The sequence below is a fragment of the Dreissena polymorpha genome, chromosome 1 (assembly GCF_020536995.1).
Source record: "Dreissena polymorpha isolate Duluth1 chromosome 1, UMN_Dpol_1.0, whole genome shotgun sequence".
NCBI classification, from domain to species: Eukaryota; Metazoa; Mollusca; class Bivalvia; order Myida; family Dreissenidae; genus Dreissena; species Dreissena polymorpha.
This window is the reverse complement of record NC_068355.1, coordinates 163,403,846-163,428,253: the sequence shown is the minus strand read 5'-3', so window position 1 is coordinate 163,428,253 and position 24,408 is coordinate 163,403,846. Positions and strand designations below refer to the sequence as shown.

At 37.3% G+C, this 24,408-nt stretch overlaps 1 protein-coding gene across 4 annotated transcripts in view; it reads left to right on the top strand.

Moving 5' to 3' along the window:
* LOC127858808 (protein Wnt-7b-like) overlaps nucleotides 1-16,501 on the top strand; it is a gene marked incomplete at its 3' end in the record, with an annotated part of 73,325 nt that extends 56,824 nt beyond the window's left edge. For all 4 annotated transcript variants that reach the window (XM_052396119.1, XM_052396098.1, XM_052396107.1 and 1 more), the window contains 2 exon segments: nucleotides 5,021-5,250; nucleotides 16,242-16,501. In XM_052396119.1, the coding sequence (XP_052252079.1) occupies nucleotides 5,021-5,250; nucleotides 16,242-16,501 (490 nt within the window).
* Between the last annotated feature and the right edge of the window lie 7,907 nt (nucleotides 16,502-24,408).

The following is a 24,408-nucleotide window of genomic DNA, read 5'->3' as shown; positions in this document are numbered from 1 at the left end:
CTGTATTGAGCCTTTTTCCCCGAGCGAGGTTCAATTTATTTGAAATAAATATCCTTCATAATCCATAAAGTACTTTCTGAATTATAAATCTTAACGTCGGTTTCGCTTCATAGTTTTTACGACTTAATTGGGATATAAGTAACGGCAAGAACTCAACGAGAATAAATAAAACCACGTGTTGATATTAGGGTTCGTACAACATTTGTAGACTTATGTTGAATACTTTGATTCTCCACAACAGTTTATGTATGTTAATACTAAGGTTGGATATATTTAACAGCATTTTTATGTATTATTAAATTTTTATATTGCTCGATGTTTGAATGCCCCGTTTTTCCACAAAAGTTTATGTAATTTCTAAGGTTGGATATATTTTATAGCCTGTTTTTATATTGTTTAATTTTTTTACAATATTATGTTGTTGATGTACCAATAAGAAAACAATGCTGTAAGCGCTATAGAATTACTCCGAGAAAAAGTTTTGAAAAAAATTGGAACTCTTGTACGAAAAGAAACTTAATTTTGGAAACGATTAGTATCGCACAATGTACATTTGATAAACAAATCTACGTATATTAAAAGCGTTGAATGCAACACTTTTTAATAATAGCACTTCACTGAGCGACGTATTTTCGGGAATGAGTTCAAAAATAAGACGGAGCTCTGTTAGGAATCATAGAAGCTCAGATCTGGAAAATTGTTCATTAATATCGATCCATTCATTTGGGGACGATATATACATTTATGTAGATACTAGTTATATAAACATGCAAACTGTACATCAGTACAGGGTATTTTTATTTTTAATATGAGCGGAAATTCGTTGTAAAGGATAATTACAATTAACTTAACCTCCACATGTACACGAGATGACACCGTGTGTCGTCTCCAAAGTGCCTCTGTGGAGAAGCGGACAGAACAGCGGAACACATCTTGCGGGAATCGACGCACCAACAACGACGGGTTTGTGAAGGGGGAGGGGAATTCATTGCCGGAACTCTGCAAGGGAAACTGAACCGACAGGAGGAGGCTGAACAGAAGTCCTCCCGTCTTATCCTTGCCTCCAGACTCCAGGAGTGTAGCGCGGCGATCGTGAAGGCGAAGGAAATGGCAATTACAAATAAGCCGCGCTAGCGGATTTAATGCATGTGCGTAAAGTGTCGTCCCATATTAGCCTGCGCATTACAAACAGGCTAATCAGGGACGATTCTTTCCGCATAAACTGGTTTTTTGCGAAGAAGATACTTTCTTTAAACGAAAAATATCAAACAAGCGGAAAGTGTCGTCCCTCATTGGCATGAGCAAACTGCGCAGGCTAATCTGGGACGACATTTGACGCACATGCATTAAAACCATTTTTCAAAGAATACGGTTCAAATGTATAATAACAAACATTCTTAATTAGACGGCATGTATGAAGTTATCGTCTAGTTCCTCAATATACTTATATACAGTTATGTCAAACACACACTAACGTATATTGTAAAGACGCATCTTCCTAGTGACTATTTTGTCTGGTATCCAAGTTATCAGCGCAGTATCTATTTGTTTAATAAGATAATGGTACTCGGCACATCGGGTTGTCAGATAAGTCAGTATGGCGTGGTTCGGGAACCATACAGGAATGTGCTGACTTATTTAAAGTCGTTTTGACCTGGGCCCGTATTCATGGACTCCTTTAAGACTTAAGAATAAATAACAGACTTAAGCCTAGAAAACAATTTTCAGAATATCTGTGTATTCAGACTAAAAAGCATATGCCGCCAAACATTTCTTATCTGAATGAAACATTACATTATAACAGGTGACAAATATCAAGTGAGACTCGTCATAACGCGACTTCTACAATGAGACTCGCTCTGGAAAAACGGTGCTTAATGCATGTCCGTTGAGTGTCGTCCCAGAGTAGCCTGAGCAATCCACACAGTCATTTCATGGGCGAAACTTTCAGCTTTTATGGAATTTTTTGTTGGAAGGAAGTCTAATCTTCGGTTATGCACATGCATTATAATCCGTTTTCCAAGATCGAAGCTCAAATTTAATATTTTTATTTGTTCTTAGGCTGAAGTCACACAAATTGTTAAACAGGGCCTGGCGGATGGTCTCATATAGGACTCGTTCGCAATGTTCTCCAAGAGCCAAGCGACACATGAAATCGTCCTGACCTCCAATGTGACTTTTGATTCAATAATGCGTGGTTAATGTTAACGTTACCGTGACGTTCATGCATTCACGTAGCTTAATGATTTGATTGAAATATCACATAAGTGGGTATGTAGATAGTAAAATCGACGCAGGTAATATAAATGCGCCAATTCTAAAAAACAATAAGCGAACAAACACCTGTCGTTCTATACTGGAGTCTTCCAAAGAAACTGCTAGCAGTCCATGTACAAAATGTACATACAAATGAGCCGCGTCATGCGAAAAAGTACCTTATAACATACCCACATAATCTCATGAGGTATCATTATTTCAATTTTCGCTTATAAGACCGCGATACCTTTCGCGACAATGCCGCTCCTGATCAGACTTCGCGAATGCGAATGGTCTCGATCTACGCTGGTCGCATATGGTATACTACTCATTTTTGCACGTAGCGAGTCAAAACTAATCTGCGTCGGATCGATAATTTCGCTAAAAGCGATATAACCGTAAAATTTTACATTGTAAAAGTCATTGAGCACAAACATATTAAAAGGGTTAAAATATAACCTGAATAACATATCAGTAATGTTCACGGAATTTCATATATTGTATCGTACGATCTAGAAATGCACCCACCCTACGCTGTGTGCGTCAGAGATCATATTGAAATGATACACAATTGTAGCATTTACGTATCCTCAATCCAAGTGCATTCGGAAAATTATCATATTTGATTTTGCATTTGTCATGACGAGGATTGTTATTTTATTTCATTTTTATTTGTTTTTACTCGATCAGAATTCTCCACTTATTTTTTACACTTTGACTGTATAACAACAAGTATATCGTAAATCTCGAATGGCGCGACTCTACCACAGAACTCCCACATGTTCCCATAATCTGATTTTATGGTGTCGTGCATTTCATGTTAGTGAATTCCTGTGGTCGGTTGTGGCGTCTCGTGTATAGTAATCTTAATTTGAGTTATTTCTTCTTCTTCTTCTTCTTCTTCTTCTTCTTCTTCTTCTTCTTCTTCTTCCTCTTCTTCTTCCTCTTCTTCTTCTTCTTCTTCTTCTTCTTCTTCTTCTTCTTCTTCTTCTTTTTCTTCTTCTTCTTCTTCTTCTTCTTCTTCTAGTAGTTGTTGTAATAGTTGTAGTAGTAGTAGTAGTAGCAATAGAAAAAGGGGTTATATAATAATTAGTAGAAATAGCAGCAGCAGTAGCAGCAGCAGGACAAATCGTCATAATTCTTCTAACAACCGTAGTTTAGTTTACGAGACCTATTATATATATATATTTATTGTTAAAGAATAACGTCGATTGGATAACAAGTTTTTCATAAAAGATAGTAAATACATATAAAATGCAATAAACCGTTTTGAATGCATGCATTCGAGGAAAAATATTATGTAAAAAGCTCGTACATGTATTTATTTTAAAAATTTATATTCATATTTACATTAATATTTTAAATGTCAAAATTGTTCTCAATCCTCGGTAATGAGCGTTGGCAACATCGATTAACCTTTGAATGTATCACTTACCTTGAGAAGCGTAAACTCAAATATTAAGTGTGCCATAGCTCATTAACGGCAATATTAAGTGTGCCATATCTCATTAACGGCAAAATTAAAATATTAAAAGGATCTGAATAGGGATCGAGCTTTTGTACATTTTGTCCTTAGATGATAGATGGTGGCAGTTTGTTGTCTAGTTTGAAACAAAAATAAAACGTGTGGAATTTAGATCATAGTTTTTTTAGTTTATTTATCATAATCATCTTTCGAACATTACTCTTTGAAACAAAGAATCGACATAAATCCATATGGAATGATCGTAGTGAACTGTGCATTATATATTTATCAGATCAAATCTCTGGAATAGAACTCCGCTTCGTAAAATAAATAAAATCGTTCGAATTCTGCATTACGCTTCATTTCATGATGATCGAGGAAAGGCGTTACAAGCGTAATCTAATTTTACCAATTTCGAGTGATGAACAAACATCATCCAATAATTGTATTTTTTTGTCGGAAGTTATATTTTGCTTGTTTGAACGTAGTTCATACATTATTTTCTGGATCAATGTTTTTTTTAATCCTTATTTTTTTCCTGACTGTTCCCTTTGAATGAGAGGCGTTATGTGAAAATCGGTCTTCTGAATGGACGGCTAGCGAAGCTCCATTCCGCAGACTGCAGTTTGCACAGGCTAATCAGGGACGACATTTTCCGCTTTTATGGATTTTTTAAGGGAATTCTCTTCTTAGCGAAAAGCCACTTTAGGACTGTACATGCTTATGTTGGACGACAACACGAAGATGCATTAAGCCACAACACGAAGATGCATTAAGCAACAGAACGAAGATGCATTAAGCCACAACACTAAGATGCATTAAGCCACAGAACGAAGATGCATTAAACCACAGCACGAAGATGTATTAAGCCACAGCACGAAGATGCATTAAGCCACAGCACGAAGATGCATTAAGCCACAACACGAAGCTGCATTAAGCCACAGCACGAAGATGCATTAAGCCACAACACGAAGATGCATTAAGCCACAGAACGAAGATGCATTAAGCCACAGCACGAAGATGCATTAAGCCACAGCGCGAAGATGCATTAAGCCACAGCACGAGGCTCATGTGTTTTCTTGTGTTTTCAGAGAGATGCATTAAGCCACAGCACAAGGCTCATGTGTTTTCTTGTGTTTTCAGAGAGATGCATTAAGCCACAGCACGAGGCTCATGTGTTTTCTTGTGTTTTCAGAGAGATGCATTAAGCCACAGCACGAGGCTCATGTGTTTTCTTGTGTTTTCAGAGAGATGCATTAAGCCACAGCACGAGGCTCATGTGTTTTCTTGTGTTTTCAGAGCCCGGTCGTCCGTGGTAGCCCTGGGTGCGAACATAATCTGCAACAAGATCCCAGGGCTGGCCCCTCGACAGCGCGCCATCTGCCGGTCGCGGCCCGTTGCCATGGCCGTCATCGGCGAGGGAACCATGTCCGGGTTGGAGGAGTGCAGACACCAGTTCCGGGACATGCGCTGGAACTGCTCTTCTGCTTCCTCGGATAACTCACTCTTTGGATACCAGCTTGAAATAGGTAGATCTCTATTCAGATTAACAAATCAAGTTTACGGTATGAGTCTCATTCTGGAAAAATGGGGTTTAAAGCATTTGCTCAGGCTATTCAAGAAAGACGCTTTCCGCCTTAACTGTTTTTTCGCAAGAAAAAATCTTAAAACGGAAATAATATAAAATCGAATTGCACAGGTTAATATGAGGCACAACTTTGTGTACGTGCATTAAACTCTTATTTGCCAGAGCGAGTCCCATATAAAAGTTCAAGTTCAAGTTAAAAAGCAATACGTTTGATTTGTGTTTGCGGAACCTAATCCAGATACACCGTTGTGTGTTCGACCCTTACTTACCACACTCCATAAAAATAAACCAAAATTGATAAACTTTGAATTGTTAATATTTAGATCAGAATATGAATACGTGTCTGAAAAACAATAAAATTGATTGATACATTCGAACCTAATTCTCTTGTTTCTACTATATGATAGTCGATGGTTCACTGTATTCTTTCAGTTACTCGTACGTACAGTAATAAGACAATTATTTATATAAAAGCCTCTTTGTGGGAAAACAGTGCTAAATGCATGTGCGTAAAACAGTATCGTACCAGATGAAGCCTGTGCAGTCCGCACAGGCTAATCAGGGACGACACTTTCTGTCTTAACTGGTTTAAAGTTAAGAGTAGAATTTTTCATTAAAGTGCAAGTATCGTCCCTGATTAGCCTGTGCGAATTAGCACGGGCTAATCTGCGACGACTGTTTCCGCACATGCACTAAGCCTAGTTTCGCCATCGCAAGACTTATAAGATACAATCGCAGACGGAAGACAAGACATCGCGTTTATTTTCCGCTGCGATAGTTTGTCAAAACATTTCACATAAACATGTCACTTTGCTTGCATTGACTGTCGTGTTATCGCAGCGTAACGAGTGTGATATTCGATATGGTGTGAATGAATTCGTTCGCTAATACTTTACGATGGTAGTAATGGCTGACCGCGTGACTACATTTAGAATTATTTTCTTTTCGTTCATGTCCTAAAATGACTAGTTTTGTTGATATAATTTATGTGCCAGTGGTTGTTAATTTAATTTTATATTTATAGTGAGATGACGCCTGTTTTGGTTACATTCCTAGTCTTTTCTAAATAGTAGATACTATTCCACAAATGTTATAACAATTCGCGATGACGTCAATTTTTGGAACATTAATAATATTCTTTGCAATAATATTTCAGTAGTCACCTAGAGTTTATAAACTTAACAGTTGAAATTGTGACGTCTGTTTCCCTTTCAGATTTCTCCCCTACATAGAAACTTTTCGCTATGTAAAAATATAAGTATTCAATGAAATTAAACACTCGAGTCAGACAAAGCTTCTGCGGAGTCATTCGCACATGAATCTCGAATCTGCTCAATACAGTTCGGTGTTTGTGTATCTCGACCGATCTGACCTGTGCATAATAATGCTATAAGGTTACATTACACTTATAATAACGGTGACGATTTACGTGAATATCTTTTCATTAATTGTGGACAAAGTATTTCAATTATGCTTAAGCATTGTAAACAGAGATATACCAAATACCTGCTAATTGATTATTGATCCGTATATAATGATATTTATTCAATTAACTAAAATGATTTAATGATTTGTATGTTCGTATCTATAAATACCAATTTTCAATCTAAAGGCTACATTTAGACTGGTACTCTTAACGTCTCGAGTATATAAAGATTGACCTCTGGATGGTTGCCCCCGACCCAATGAATACAAGATAAACAGCAAAGCACCCAACTACAGTAGAGTCTCGTTAAGCCCGCTAATAAATTGTATGACTATGTAAGGTCACAAAAGCCCGTGGCTGAACACATGGGAGCAAACGTTGAATGCGATCGTTATTAACGCACATACTAGTGCGGCAAAAGGCACACTTTCCCCTAAAATCTGTCTATTTAAACAACGATTGGTTTGGTTTATAATATATCGGCGATTCGCCTTATGCTATGTAAAATGATGTAGGATGCCGTTGTGTTTATTCTTTTGATTGTCCGTCAGCTTTAACATCTGATTATACATTTGTATATTATCAAGCGTGCATGTAAAGCAAATATTAGATTAAAGCATTTAATTATGCGTTCGCTTGCGCGTTAGCGGCGACATATATATGCGGCTTTGCATGGCATTCACGTGCGTCTATCGAAGCTTACGAAGTTCTCATGAAAAATAACAAAGAAAAAAATTGATTCACTGAAATCATGTGAACTTTAAAGTATACATTACAGTTTCTATACTATCGTTGGATTTGTATGCATGGAATAGGATACTTAAGGTATCTACTCAGCCTTACCTTGGATGCCACTGAATGAATTTGTTTTTTGCGTGTATTTCGAAGTTGATAAGAGCCTTGTTCTGAGAAAACTGGTCACAATGCATGTGCGTTAAGTGTCGTTCCAGATTAGCCTGTGCAGTCTGCAAAGGCTAATCAGGGACGACACTTTCCGCTTTTTTGGTATTTTTAGTGTCAAGGAAGTCCCTCCTTACCGAAAATCAAGTTTAGGCGGAAAGTGTCGTCCCTGATTAACCTGTGCGGACTGCACAGGCTAATCTGGGACGACACTTTACGCACATGCATTATGCCCAGTTTTATGAGAACGCGATTCATGTGTGGACCCGATGTGTGCTCCAACACTCCTTCCGAATTATCATACTGAAATCGCGAACGTTAGGGCGACTTTGAATCATAGCTGCAATTTCCAGCTATTCTGGTTGTTACTGAAATATTTTCAATGTTGGTGTGGACTTGAGTTTAGAGGGGAGGGTGGGGGGGGGTATACCAGGATGCATTTCCACCTGTCCGGTATAGTGACGACCAACCAAAACTCACATGCTGCCGGGAACGGGAATTAATCATAGCAGCTGCTGAAAGTATTACGTGGCCTAGTGTGCATTTATAGTTCTTTTTTCAGTCTGGCTTTATCGTAAACTAATTTGTCCGAATCATTGTTTTCAATTTAGCGGACCATGTTTCTCTGCCTAAGTAATTGTTATCAGACAAAACTAGCAAATCTGTCATGAAGGTATTTGGACCGATGCAGTAGGTAGATATCTTGGTATTCATGTGTGATGATTTATGTAGATATTAATTCCGATGACACGTTCGTTATTGAAATTGATTTGCGACGTTTAATGTTACAATCTTACACCTGTTAAGGCTTCCCGACAATTAAAGGCGTGCGAACAGTCATGTTAAGATCGTAAAGTTGTGTTCCTAATTAACACAGACGGGTTTTGTAATCATATAAATAATATTTACGTAGAAGGAAATAAGTGGCACAGGTTTTGATAATTTCAAATTGCTACATTTGTTCATAGAAGCATAGCAGCGTGAGATTTATGTGAAAAATAATAATATATTTACTATTAAATGAATAATAAGTAATCGACTTCAGACATGTATTTCTTTGATAAAAGACACGGTCCAAAATCAACAATCCGAACGTATTAAAAAGTTTGGCCATGTAACGAAAACGGTCTATGGTAAATATTCACAGTTTGGTGTTAGATCGAGGCGTGTAACCAATGCCGCACATTGAAAGGCGGCGACCAATGTTTTCCTTATTCATTGCCGTCTCCTTCACAATGACGTATTCATCGGCGTAGCCATTGACACCAGCTTCGAACCCTTAGTGCTGTACAAGCAACTGAAATGTACAGATTCCGTATTTTGCCAGCTAATGTTTACAAACGTTGAAGGGCGATTGTAAACAAAACCAGTGTTTCCGATCTAGCGTGTTCATCGTTCGATTCACAATCCTACGGGCATAAGTACCCACTCTGGACTCATTTGAGCCTCGTTCTGGGATACATGGGCTTAATGTATGTGCGCAAAGTGTCGTCCCAGATAAGTCTGTGCAGTCCGCAAAGACTGATCAGGGACGACACTTTCCGTCTAAACTGGATATTCATTTCCTTTGAAAGAAATATTCCATAAAAGCGGAAAGTGTCGTCACTAATTAGCCAGTGCGAACTGCACAGGCTAATCTGAAACGACACTTTACGCTCATGCATTAAGCCCTGTTATCCAAGGACGGTTCTCATTTAGTATTGCGCGTGAACCAGTTGGTTCTGCTTACCATTACTACATCTGATACACAGATGCAAGTTGGTTATTATGATGAGACATGATAATGAGCAAACCCAGGAATTCCCTTATGAAATGCATCCGGAATACTATCGGAACTTACAAATGAAGCATTGACATGATTCAACGGTACAAGTGTCTTATTGCAACCATACTGGGCCCGAATATGGTCTGTGGATCTACTTCTGAGATGTAAACCATTGCCCTTATTTGATAAAGGGCAGCCCCTCGATGACGAAGATAAGGGTTGGATAGTGCGGCACAGTCATTCGATTGTGTTCTTTTGAAGCCCGTTAAAATGACGTGATATTAATACGTCTCAAATATAGCATTTACTATTACAGATTTTGCAGTTAATAATACAGATAAAAAAGATTGTGTATACCTCAAGGTTGAACATGAAGGAAGGACACAAGTAGTCCCCCTGCTTATGTCCTTCGTTTTAACTTTAGTTTGTTGTAGGGAAGTACTTTATAAAGGAATCATTTCAGATATACAGAATAATCCAAATACGCATTTCTGATTCCGAGTTAAGTTCTATGTAATTCCCTTACTTATATATCATTAAAGCTTTGCGCTATGCATAACGCAGCGGATTTTTATTTATTTACTTAATCGATTTTTTAATTCCCGGAAGTGAAACCACACCGTTGTGATACGCATGTAAGAAATACTATTGTTTGAGATTATTTCCTATTAATAATCAGCGCCCGCGTTTGAATAAGATATTCGCTTCGGATAGATAATTAAGTAAGCACTCAATCATGTCGCAGCTATACTAGTATTCATTTGATCAAATGCCTTTTCGACATCGATTTTTCCTCATTAGATGACAAGCAGTCAATGAATTTATACTAAATGTCGTTTTTACGACAATCGTTGTATGTACTTTGGGATTTATGTTATACATATATCATTTCTCAGGACATTGGTTTTTACGAAATACATGTTTATCATTGCAAGAAGAAAAAAGTTCGTATACGTATCGTATAGGAACACACGGGGTTGGTGATGTGTAATTACTTGGCATATACATGTATATACATTTAATGGAAACTAAATTATGTTTATGTATAAGAAATGTTATGAACTTCGTGTAACATTCACTCAGTTCGCCAATGACCTTCACTCCGAACGTTTTGTGTAAAAGTACGAAAAAGTCGGTGAAATCAAAACAAGATATGAGTCAATCTACGCGACATATCAAATCAAATGCCTCAATGTGTTCAGGCAAGGCGTTCGCTTCACAATCCCGCGATATATACTTTGTGTTCTTAATTTTTTCTTAATATTATGATTATTTCCTAATCATAGTATACTCATGTTAAGAAAAACTTTATATTGCATAATAATAAACGAAACGTGTGAAGAACTCATTTAATTTCCCAGTAAAAATGTCCCATGTTTTTCCCTGTCGTTTACAATACGCATTTTGTATTTAAATATTCAATTCCGTTTAGATCGTTAGGTACCATGTACACATATTTATTGTTCTACTATAATTTCATTTTTTTACTATCAATCACGTTCACATATTTAAAACAGCATCATCATCATCAATCCCTTGTCCGCTTTGGCCGTTGGGGGGAAACGAGGAACGACGATAATTGAGCTAGTGAATATATGCAAATAATAGGTTGTTCTGAATATCAAACGTTAATGCACCATCTAAAATAATCAACGCCATATTCATTTATGGCAAGGCCAAAACAAAAAGGTCGGTTTCGGGTCGCCCGACCGTGTCTCCCGAATCGGCGCCGACCCTCAACTTTTTATTTGGGTCGCCAAAAAAAAAGTCGTTTTTTTAAATTGTTCATTTTCGTTCATATAAGATGTAATATCAAGCAAACACAGCATATATATACATGTGTTTTTTTTATAATAAGCTTTAATAGCCTTCCATTTAAGAACCCGAACAAAAAACAAAAAACACAAAAATAATAATAATCCCTACCTACGTCCCTGTTTTTTTTTCCAATGAGAGCAGAAACGGACCTATTTTTTATTTTGGCCCAAGCTTTTCTTTCAAGTGCAACTGGAACTTAAAATATTATTTTGTGGTACACGTATTTATTTCATTTTCAATCAAGGATACATCACAGAAATGTTTTTTTTTTTAAGTTTTGTCTTTCCATTCTTCTTAAAAATACGTTTTTTAAAATGACCTATGATTTGAGATTGTAATATTTTTCAGTTTTCCGAGGGGACCACCAATTTTGTGCTTATACTTTAACTATTCCACTTGTTTCATCTTATACATGTATGTAATGTTTATATTTATAAATGTATTCCCAAAACTTGTTGCTTGTATTGTCAATATTATGTGATAAGAGTAAATTGTGTATATGCATGGTTCAAGAATGGGAAACAAAAGATTTAGGGTTATATATCTTGGAATGACTGATAATACTTTATAGTTCGGAAATGCTTTCTTGAACTTCGATTTTAGATGCAGAATATCATACTAGGAAATATGCGGAGAAAATACAGTAAATCAATCAATCGTTTTACAGATATTAACACATTGTGAGCATAAAATATGTTCAGACAATTAAATACGATGTAACTTACTTATTTATTAAATGCCCAATAAACTATCAGAGTGAACACGACTCAAAGGGACAAAAGCAACAATAGACAGTCGACTCGACAGTTTTGATAATGTTATATCGCAATGAAAGTCTATACACTCATTACAATGCGTGCTTATTCACGTGCGTGCATCTATGATGTTAATCCATATCAGGACCTAGTATGCATTAACCTATTTATGCCTAGTGGACTCTCCCATCCTTCTCAATTGGATCAATTTATTTCCAAAATTAGGGATGTCTAGTATATTTATTTATATATTTAGACTATTTCTTACAGAAATTCCTTTAAGCAATCAGCGCAGACCATGATGAGACGCCGCATCATGCGGCGTCTCATCTGGGTCTACGCTGTTTGCCAAGGCCTTGTTTTCTAGACGCTAGGCATAAATGGGTAATAGTATAAATTAGCCTCGCTCTGCGAAAACCGGGCTTAATGCACGTACGTAAAGTTTTTTCCCACATTAAGCCTGTGCGGGCAGCCGACCAATTTTCGCTCTTAATGCATTTCTCGTTTAAAGGAAGTATCATCTACGAGAAAATCCAGTTTAGTTGGAAAGTGCCGTCCCTGATTAGCTTGTACGGAATACACACGCAAATCCAGGGACGACACTTTTCGTCCATGCATTAAAGACAGTTTTTCCGGAAGATGGATAATTTCCTTTATAAGCGTTACTATAGTGATGAAAATCATCCATGTAGTTCAACGCATGCAATTCCTCTTTTAAACATTCCCATACTCTTGTAAATGTGGATTATCAAGGCACTATCTCACGACTATGTCAATAAATGTCAAAAGAGTTAACACAGTTATCACAGATGACAATACAAAATATTTTTCTCTTATGACGGATAAACTCGTAATATCATTAAAATATTTAGAACGAGAACATCTGGTCCAACATGTGGCCCCGTAACCCTCGGGGCTTCTCCTAAGAGCGACACCCACAACGAATTGATAGCTTATCCGCTGTTTAAACGGTGATAGATTAGCGCTCGGTCGTGTCACATTCAATTACATACACTGCAGTTATGCACTCTTTTGGTGGCGGACGATGCCCATTAATCTCTCAAACCTTAATAGAAAGTGTCATAAGCTGTGAACGCAGAAGTGCCAATGCTCGTGTAATGTAACAAAAAGGTTGTCAACAATGTTATGAATCGCCGTGGTAGGGTTTGTATTTCATGTTATCGAGCGCGGGAATTCTAAACTGCACGGGTGATGTAAGGCGATATAGTTCGGCCCAGGCGATTGTGCGCGATCTGCAGATGCGAGAAATGTTAATTAAAAACATTATCTGCCCGTGGGAATTGCTCGAAAGTAAAATATCGGAATTAACAGAACTGATTCATAAGCGTCATTAATGAATGACACTGTATTTTACATTAAAAAAAAATCCAATACATAATCTGAACCAGATATGCGACCGATGATGGTAACATTCAATCTCTCGTTAGCTATATGCGACCGATGTTGATTACATTCAATCACTCGTTAGCTATATGCGACCGATGTTGGTAACATTCAGCCACTAGTTAGCTATATGCGACCGATGCTGGTAACATTCAATCTCTCGTTAGCTATATGCGACCGATGTTGGTTACATTAAATCTCTCGTAAGCTATATGCGACCGATGTTGGTTACATTCAATCACTCGTTAGCTATATGCGACCGATGTTGGTTACATTTAATCACTCTTTAGCTATATGCGACCGATGTTGGTTACATTTACTCACTCGTTAGCTATATGCGACCGATGTTGGTTACATTCAATCACTCGTTAGCTATATGCGACCGATGTTGGTTACATTCAATCACTCGTTAGCTATATGCGACCGATGTTGTTACATTCAATCACTCGTAAGCTATAAGAATGTTAATTAAAGTTATGTATGCCAAGTTAATCGCGTATTCAAGAAAGGACAATACTGATATATTATGAGCCACGCTCTTGGGAAAAAACACGCGTGATTGTGCGTGATTGTAAAGTGGTGTTACAGATTAGCCTGTGCAATTCGGAATGTTATGGGATATTTCGGTAAACGAAGTCCCGTCTTAACGAAATTCCAGTCTGTGTGGAAAGTACGGTCCGTGATAGGCCTTTACTCGTTGCGAAATTTCTTAGCTGATCACGCTGAGAAAATTCGCAGCGAGTTAAGTCGAGTCCCGTTTTCCACCAATGGGGACCGAGGCGCTAGCAAGTTACGCTTGCAGTTCTCCATTGAACCTGTCCGTGTGTTCGTCGGGTTCAGGTATACACTGTTCTCGTGACTCGAATTCGAGGACGAATTCCAACTTGCCAGGGGAGAATGTCACGGTACCTAACTAACCGGGATTGGTGGAAATATGTGTGGCGGCCCGGTTAGCTCAGTCAGGAGATCACTCGCCTTTAAGCGAGGTGTCCTGGGTTCGTTTCCTGGACGTGCTGCACACGTATCAGCAACCCGGCGACACATAATAAATGTTTATCACTTTGTTGCTGATATGGCTGAAAAGTGAGCGGCATTTAAACAATCAAAACAAGTAAATATGTGCATATAAAACGGCGAACAATTACCCGTCTCGGCTATGGACGTCGCCATCTTGTTTGTCACGAGATTACCCCCTCTGTCAAACAAACCCCTATTTAGACGATTACAGTTTTGGTCTCTGCCGGGAACTATCAATGTCGAGCATTTGGGTTTAAACCGGTAAATTTGCTAATAACGGTATATTCATAGTGCATACAGAAATCTATACATCTTATTAATATTCAAAGATGTTTTATAGTAACAAGTATTATTACATCTCCAAAGAGAATTAAATATAGACCGTTTTCGTCAAGTTCATTTTGCCACCAGTTGACATACAAGAGGGGTTGACGTAAATCATGCACACGTTCAGGTTAAGCGAAACGCAATGCCCAGGTAATATGTGACTATGAGACAACATTTTCCATACTCCCTCTTTTGTATTCAGGCGAGTGCTTATTGTAATTGAGTCGCGTTCTGAGAAAACTGGGCTAATGATGTGCGTAAAGCAGTCTGAACCGTGCTATCACGGACGACACCTTCCGCTTTTTATGGTATTTTTGTTCAAGGAAGTCCCTCCTTACCGACAATAAGTTAAGGCGGAAAGTGTCGTCCCTGAAAAGCCTGTGCGGACTGCACAGGCTAATCTGGGATGACACTTAACGCAAATGCATTAAGCCAGTTATCTCATTATATTAGGTTTGTACACTGCTTTTTCTATTGTTACACCCTTAACGTTGCATGCAGGCGCAAAATTGTTGAAAGCAATACTGGGTGCAACTACTAAAAAAGTAATTTTTACAAAGAAAGTATGTAAACATTAATATACATTCAACGTTTATACAATTGAGCTAACATACATGAACTATGTAAAAAATCGGTGATCCTTATAACATGAAAATTGACATTTTCAATCCGGAAATGTGCGTGAGCATTATTTGCGTTAATCCCATAGTGAAGTTACTCAATGGATATATCGTTTAACTGTCAACTCTTGTCCTGTCTAATTACCGTTTTACTGCACAGCGCAACCACTTTGTTATAAATCTTGCAAAAAATGAAGGCATAATTTAATGCGCGACAGATGAAAATTAATTTGCATGAGCATGAAAAGGTTATATCTCGACAAAGTTATGGCATGTACTATGCACAGACACCAACATTGCATTCTAAATATTATAGGAGCAAGTCTCCTGCTTCTTTAATTATGAAGTCAAGGTTATGCAAGAAATTGTTCCACGACAACCTACTAAATGATCGAATTGCAACCTGATGTGGTCGACATCAATATTTATTAGAACAGTCTGATATTCCGAATTTTAAGGCGACGATGTCGCATGCTTCATCTACACATATTAAATGTTTTACATGTGTGTTTATAAATTATGTCTGGTCATAAAGTTAACAGCATTACTAAACACGAAATTAGTTGCGCTCAGTCCGCAAAGGTATTCAGTGACGACACTTTCCGCCTTGAAACGATTTTCGTTCCAAAGAGACTTCTTTTAAAGCCACTTATTATGTAGCTGTTTAAAACCTTACTGATTTTTTTATCATCTTTCTCTTAAATTGTCTGTACTACCGCACATGTGTGTCGATCCAAGTAACGGTGTTCAACACCATTGTGCGCGGTCGCTTTTTTACTTTGTTAATTGATAGAAAGAACATATTAAGCATACGCGTTCATAAATAATAACACAATTTCAGTTTTAGTAGTTTTAGTACCTCTGCCAACAGCATTAAAAAACATTCATTTATGTTTTCAGCAAGCAAGGAGGCGTCGTTTTGGTCAGCCATCAGCTCTTCCGGTGTGGCGTACGCCATCACGCATGCATGCAGCGTGGGCAGCCTTGACGAGTGCGGCTGCGACAAAAGTCAGCAGGAGCAGAAGAATTGGAAATGGGGAGGCTGTAGCGCCGACATCCGGTACGGCCTAAAGCTCGCCCGAAAGTTTCTTGATGCGCGGGAGATTGAGGAGACCGCGCGCTCGCTCATGAACAAGCATAACAATAAAGCGGGTCGAAAGGTAGGGGCAAAATGTGAACTTGATCTAAACTTACCTTTTAGTGATACTTTAAACATGTTTATTTAAACTCGATTGTATTTAAATCCTAATGCTTATTGAAACGCTGCTATGTCCGTTTTTTTGTGTAAAAGAAGTACTTGGTATCTATGGGGAATATTTAAAGAAAGCTCCCACCGTGGGGATCGAACCTTTGACATCCCTGTCTTTAGGAGGACACCATATCCAGTACGACTCAAAATGATCTATGTTAGATGACGACATGGTTTACTGTGAAACAATAAATTACTATCGCATTTTATAATCTTTCATTCTAATAATGTTGTTATTTTTCATGTCGAAAAGAAATTGAAACTTCCAATTAAATTTACAAAAGGATTTCTTAAAAAATATGAACGTATTATTATTATACGTTTCACACGCTTAATTAATTGTTGGTGTAATGGATGAGCGAATTCGTTTGCCGTTATGGTGTTATGACGACAGCGCTAAGCTTTGATCACAATTCACTTAGATTGTAAACAGTTAACGGTCAGAGATAAAATCTGGGCCCCGCCTTTCTGCAAAAGACAGGGCATCAGTTACAAGAAGGTCTTGTTCATGGAGTCGCAGACATGGTGGTCCGCTAAGAGATCACAGGCGCACTGAATGAACAAAGTAAATAGAAGCGGTGAGAAATTAGCTCCTTGGCGCACACATGATTAAAAAGTAGATGTTCGTTACATAGTAACTTGTGAAGTAAGCATTGTAACCAACGATGAGTAAACAGAATTCATTTGTAGACAGTTCGTTCAGTTATAGGAGATGGATACGAGAGCGAGATAAAGGTCTATTCAAATCTTTTAAAATCGGTTCAAATCAATGTATTTACTTAATGTTTCAAACCATGAGTCTAAATGGTTGAAATTTTCGCTTAGAAATAATTCAATTGGCCTATTAAATACATCCCCCATGCTCAGATGATACCAAAGTCACTCGTTTATTAGCACCGCTGTGTGAAGCGGTATCAATTATACATGTATTTACATTTGTATAATTCTAAAGCAATTCCGGTGCGTTTAATGAGTGTTTATTATCTGTGGAACATAGCGGTCTGGTAACAAACTTCAAAGGCCGTCTGAGTCGGGATTAGACTTGGGATCGTTAACGAGCGCAGACGTTTTATTAATGTTGTCGAAATCGGTTCGTTGTGTTGTTATACATATTACGTATGGTGTCTCTAATTGCGATTTTATTGTTTTGTTAAGACAGACACACCGGAAAATTGGAAATCATCATGTTCATTTCATCAAGATCGCAAATAAACTAAAGGCAATTATAAACGCGGTTTATTACTCTGCATACGCTGCCAAAAATATCACTCGCTGAACAAAAAAGAGAGAAAATTATGACGATTACAGATGCTCTCCGTTTTAGATGAGCCGCGATATGCGGAAATTACCGCCTAGACATAAGCTACCTTGTCCATGAAACCCAGTGTGACTTAATAGCACACAAAGTTGTGTTTGGGCTACGATGGCCGGCTTAGTACCCTTTCTCGCATTTTGCGGCTCACATCAGTAAATATGAAACTTTATATTAAAAAAAGAATTTTATAGAGAACAGCTCGAATAAAACTTCATTGTCTTGTAACCAAGCACATGTTGAATTATGTATCTCCGACCTACACATCTAGTCTCAAGATCACACATGTAGTAAGGTGCCTTTCTTGTACATTAATTTTGATATTAGGCAACTACTCACGATTCCAATTGAGCCTCGTTCTGACAAAACGTGTCTAAAGTTTCATCCTTGATTAGCCTGTGCAGTCCGTACGGGCTTATCAGGGACAATACTTGTCTCATACACTGGATATTCTTTTAAAAGAGACCTTCATTAAACAAAACAAAATCGGAAAGTGTGGTCCCCGATAAGCCTGTGTGGACTGCACAAGAAAATCTTGGACGACTTTTTGCGCCATTGCATTAAGCCCATTTTCCCCAGAACGAGGCCCTATTTAAAACAGAGACAGGAATGTACCATTAACCCATTTATGCCTAGTCGACTCTCCCATTCTTCTAAATTGGATCAATTTATTTTTAAAATTAGGGATGTCTAGTATATTTATTTCTATATTTAGAATATTTCTTACAGAAATACCTTTCAGCAAACAGCGCAGACCAGATGAGACGCCGCATCATGCGGCGTCTCATCTGGGTCTACGCTGTTTGCATATGCCTTTTTCTAGACGCTAGGCGTTAAAAGTTGATGACATACGATGCAAGGAGACTTGAATGGCATAGGTTTAGAATGCAGATGAAATACATTTTCACTTAAATCATCTCAAAGGTGTCCCCGCCTTGTTAAAATCCATCTCTATATATTATTATTGTCTTTTAATAACTTTAATGAATGTAAATTATAGAATTTCGTTTTAGATAATCATCGTATAATGATGAATATAAATTATGGTAGTTTTCTTGAGATAAGGATTGTCTACACAAACTGATTACATTGTAATGAGTTCATTGTCGTCTTAGGCTGTTATCAGTGTAAGTGAGTAAATAGTGATCAATCAGATAGTAAACATTTGAGTCTCGTTCTTAGAAAACGGGGCGTAATGCATGTGCGTTAAGTTTAAGTTATCAGATATTAGCCTGTACAGCCCGCAAAGGCTTATCAGGGACGACACTTTTTGCTTGAATGGACACGAAAATCTTGTTAAATTGCAAAGTTTCGTTCCTGATAATCCTGTGCGGAGTGCGCAGACTTATTTTGGACGACACTTAAAACAAACGCATTAAGCCCCGTTTTCCCAGAGCGCAATCCATGTCGTAATAGATTGAGTCGTGTTCTGAGAAAACTGGGCTAATGCATGTGCGTAAAGTTTCGTCCCAGATTAGCCTGTGCAGTTCGCACAGGCTTATCAGGAACGACACTTTCCCCTGTTATGTCATTTTTTCGTTTAAATGAAGTCTCTTATTAGCAAAATCCAATTTAGGCGTAAAGTGTCGTCCCTGATATGCCTGTGCGGAATGCACAGGCTAATCTGTGACGAAACTTTACGCACATGCATTATGCCCGGTTTTCTCAGAACACGACTCAATTAATAGTGACATTGAAGAGCATGTTGATTAAAGAAGTAGGAACATTACTCAGCAAACATTGATATTGTATCAGGGTTTAAACATATGTGTCCTCTCAAGCAATGGCCAGAGACATTTGTGTGAGGTCAGTTTCAGACAGTGTTAGCAGGTGTAACACCAACGGTCAAAACACGGTTGTAAACGTCAGACATTAACAGCTCTGAGGTGTCATACGAGGTTATTTTTGTAAATAACTGTCACTGCCAGTATCACTTTGAATGGATTAATTGTGTAAGACTTTGATTCATAGGTGAACACAGTCATGATGTGCTTTGATCGGTTCATATCAAGTGAAAAGACGATGGTCTAATATCACGAACATAGGTCAATATTCTGACTCAACTTTGCGGTTATTATCATTGTCTTGCTTCGCTTGACCATCATGGTCAATTTTGCGTCCGATTAGACCCTAAGTTTGACGAGGAATATGTTCATATTCGTATTTCTGAGATTTTAGATTTTTCGTGAACTGAACGACTTTCTCGGTCCTCAGCCGAGTAATATTTCTATGTTTTGAGTTAAATTAGATAAGGAAAATGTTCATGACATTGGGCCATTGCTCCGGAAAACAACATGTTCTCATGTTAGATACTTCAATATATGGATCCGAACAGTTTAAGTTTGTTCTTGTCTGTTTTTAAACAAGGCCTTTGAACTACCAATATCTATGTACATAATCGACTAAGGTTGCTCATCAATATATGGGCATTTCATGTACAAATACTTGAGTTGTCACAATTTCAATCAACAATTATTTGAAATAAGAAAAACTAAGAATTTCAATCCAAAATGACAGTCGTTTTACTTTTGAAGTATGCTTTCTATTTCCTGTATAATAATGTTAAGTCATATTATTGAGGATATTAAAACTCTTGAGCATGCGTGTTGACAACGTTGCAACATTGATACATAAAAGAGGTTACAATTTTGGGACGACATCAAAAGTTGGTTTAGAATCAGACTTTTTTCAAAACAGACAGAAAGATGACATACCCAATCTTTTGAATACACGTCCTGTCCTTTTATGTAAACTCTGTTACCGTTGACATCAAAAGGTTGGTTTGTTTGAACACGTATCTATTCGATACTTTATGACCATGAGCGTTGAAAATACGGTTATATGATCAACACGTCTTTGCTTTGATGATACCTTAGTGAGAAACAAAACATGAATCGTACCACAATCGTTTGTTAACAGTTTATTTACTATGAACGGAATTTCTGCCGGACTTTGTAACATTTTAAAGTTTTTAATTTTCATTTCTTTGTTATCCATGTGCGTATAGTCCCGTCCTAGATAGACCTGTGCAGTCAGCACAGTCTTATCTTGAACGACTCTTCCCGCTTTTATGAATTTTGTGTTAAAAGAAAGTCTCTTTTAAAAGAAAATTCCGGTTAAACGCAAAGTATCGTCACTGATTAGGTTGTGCGGACTGCACAGGCTAATCTGGGTCAACACTTTACGCAGAGAATAAAACTCAGTTTTGCTCAGAACGCGACCCTTTGACTGTCCAGACATGTCTTTGAAATATATGTATAAAGTTTTGACGTGTAGGGATCACTGGGTAATATCTTAGCAAATTGATATCGCGTTATTATGTACATTATTTTTTTAACTGCTTGCTTTTTCATTTTCTTACATATTGATATGGATAGCGTTAGGGAATTCGATTGGTTCCACTGTCGTGCAGTTTTTTATTTGATTATTTATTACAAAAGAATACTATCTTAAAATGACCATTCTGGATATTTTATTTTACTGCAATTTTGATCAGATATATATATGTTTCCTTTATCCCCTTTATGCCTAGCGTCTAGAAAAAGGCATTGGCAAACAGCGTAGACCCAGATGAGACGCCGCATGACATTCCTAATTTTGGAATAAATTGATCCAGTTTTGCAGGATGGGAGAGTCACTAGGCATAAATTGGTTATCCGCCATCATGATCTCACTTCTTTTGCAACTTTTTTGCAATTACAATCATACTAAATTATAATTAAAAAGTAATACAAATCATCGAATCTGTTCACTTTTTTATAAGCATGTGGTGCCTTAATTCTTTTTCTGTATATGTTTTGTTTAACTAATTATGTCATATACAACAGTATTAATCTCAACAGGAACAAGTCCTAAGGTATTGCCCAAAAGACAACATTTACATATCATCGCATTCAATTAAAAAAAATTTAACTTACGAAATCAAAACTAGATCAAATTCAATCAAATTTAACACCCTAAAATAAAAATAAAAACATATGGGTAAATTTAGACTACTTCTACAAAGCCTATGGTTGTGCGATAAAGGCGTCGCAAGATCACAGGCAGCCTTTGATAGTCATCTCACCAGATACTCTCGAGAAAAAAAACTAATTAATTTTCAAATGATTAACCTTGAATTAGGCTCGTTTCAATCGTCACATGTGATTTGATACCGAGAGCAGTGTCGGATTGTCTGGTATACTCGGCGATGCGGCCAGACACGACGATACTGCGGTGAGGTGTGCGGGTATCGGTGGCCTCGTGGCGCTATGACATGACAATGGTGCGAGGCATGATGATCCGCCTCTCGGGTATCCGCCACCGACACGCTCTGATGTCCGCTTATATAATACTTGTGTGGCTCACCTACCTACCAGCATGTCAGTGTGCGATATAAGTGGTTTCGTGAACGCAAGATGAATTGCCTTGGGGCTGCCATCTTTGTTAACTTTTGTGTTGTGACCGAAGTATTGTAAGCATATTTGTACAATTATTCACAGCTTATCAGTTTTCAGTTTAGCATATTTTAAAACTGCAATGCGGTTTACTTAGTTTGAAGGCATGTATCGTTGTAATACAAGATCAACATAATTGCTTTCTTATTCATACAATTGTTAGAATTTTTCCATTCTGATAACCACAATTAGTTGACAGTATAGTTCACCTTAACATCGTGATACCAAAAATTAAGTGAACTGCAGGTTTCTGATAGAGCTTTGCGAAGAATTGGTCGGACTATATCTCTATTCTTATGTGTACGTTTGGTTAAATGAATACGGTCGGATCTTCATTATGATGCCCATGTTTGGTTAAATGAATACGGTCGGATCTCCATTATGATGCCTTGGTTTGTTAATGAATACGATCAGGATCTGTAGTCTTACGTATATGCTTGGTTTAGTGAATACAGTCCGGATGTTTATTATTGTGTCTTGGTTCAATTAATACGGACCAGATCTTTTTCTTGTTCTATGATTGGTTCAATTAATACGGACCAGATCTCTTTTCTTGTTTCCATGATTGGTTTAATTAATACGGACCAGATCTCTATTCGTGTTTCTATGAATCAATCAATACGGACCATTATCTCTATTTTGTTTCTAAGATTGGTTTAATCAATACGGACCAGATCTCTTTTCTTGTTTCTATGATTGGTTCAGTTAATCGGCATGGATCTCTATTCTTGTTTCTGTGATTGGTTCAATGAATACGGACCATATCTCTATTTCTTGTTTATATAATTGGTTCAATCAATACGGCATGGGCCTTATTTATGTTCTTTGATTTGTTCAATCAAGTCGGTATGGGTCTCTATTCTTGTTCTAATGATTGGTTCAATCAAGTCGCTATGGATCTCTATTAGTGTTTCTATGATTGGTTCAATGAATACGACCAGATCTCTATATTATGTTATATGATGGTGTCGAATACGAAGACAGATCTCTATTCGTGTTTCTATGATTGGTTCGATGGGTGCAGTCCCTAAACCATGCGTTCATCATTGACTTGAAATATATCATGCGTCATAGGCAGTAAGTTAATATGAACTCGTAATTCAAACTCAATCCATTTTAACTTCAAATTCTTCATTTCACTACTGTAATAAATTAAACATGTTGCCTAGGCAATTAAGATCGTTGATGTTTTGAAGGTTATTAGTTACTAATGGAGTCGTGTATTGCGGTCCAAAACGAAATCCATTTCAGTATATTCATTTACTCTAGCGACAATTTTACTTGCACTACCGCATCGACAAATCTAATTTTTTAGTAATAAAATTAATGAAGCGAATTTATACTGAATAAAACGTATTTATGAAAGTAAACCAGTTTCAGCTTTTGCAACATAATATTAAGTATATGAACTTTTCCCTAATGCATATATACATATAGTACTTTTAAAACGCTATGGAGTTTAACGAATATTTTGTTTATTTATCGATATCAAGTAAACCTAGACCACAAGTCTGCAGTGGTTCAAATACTTAGGCCGAAAACAAACTTAAATTTGTTAATAAATACTTTTTCAATATTTCGATATTAACATTTGTTTTTTTTTTCATCGAAACAAATAACCCATGTATGCCTAGCGTCTAGAAAAAAGCCTGGACAAACAACGTAGACCCAGATGAGACGCCGCATGATGCGACGTCTCATCAGGGTCTACGGTGTTTGCTTAAAATAATTTTGTAAGAAATATTCTAAATAAAGAAATAAATATACTAGACATCCCTAATTTGGAAATAAATTGATCTATTGAGAAAGATGGGAGAGTCCACTTGGCATAAATGGGTAAAACGGATCATCACACCAAGAAAAAACAGCAAACCAAAAACTCATTCAACAACCATATAGCGTAATAGCCTGTGTGTTTAATGTTTTCTGACCTTGTTAACTTTTCTGTATTCAATATATTATTAACTTTTATCTGTGATGTCATTGAGCCGCCCGATTTTCAATGGCATACGTAAATGAAACTTGTTGTTTGGAAGACCGCTGATAATAAATCATCAATATCGAAAACTC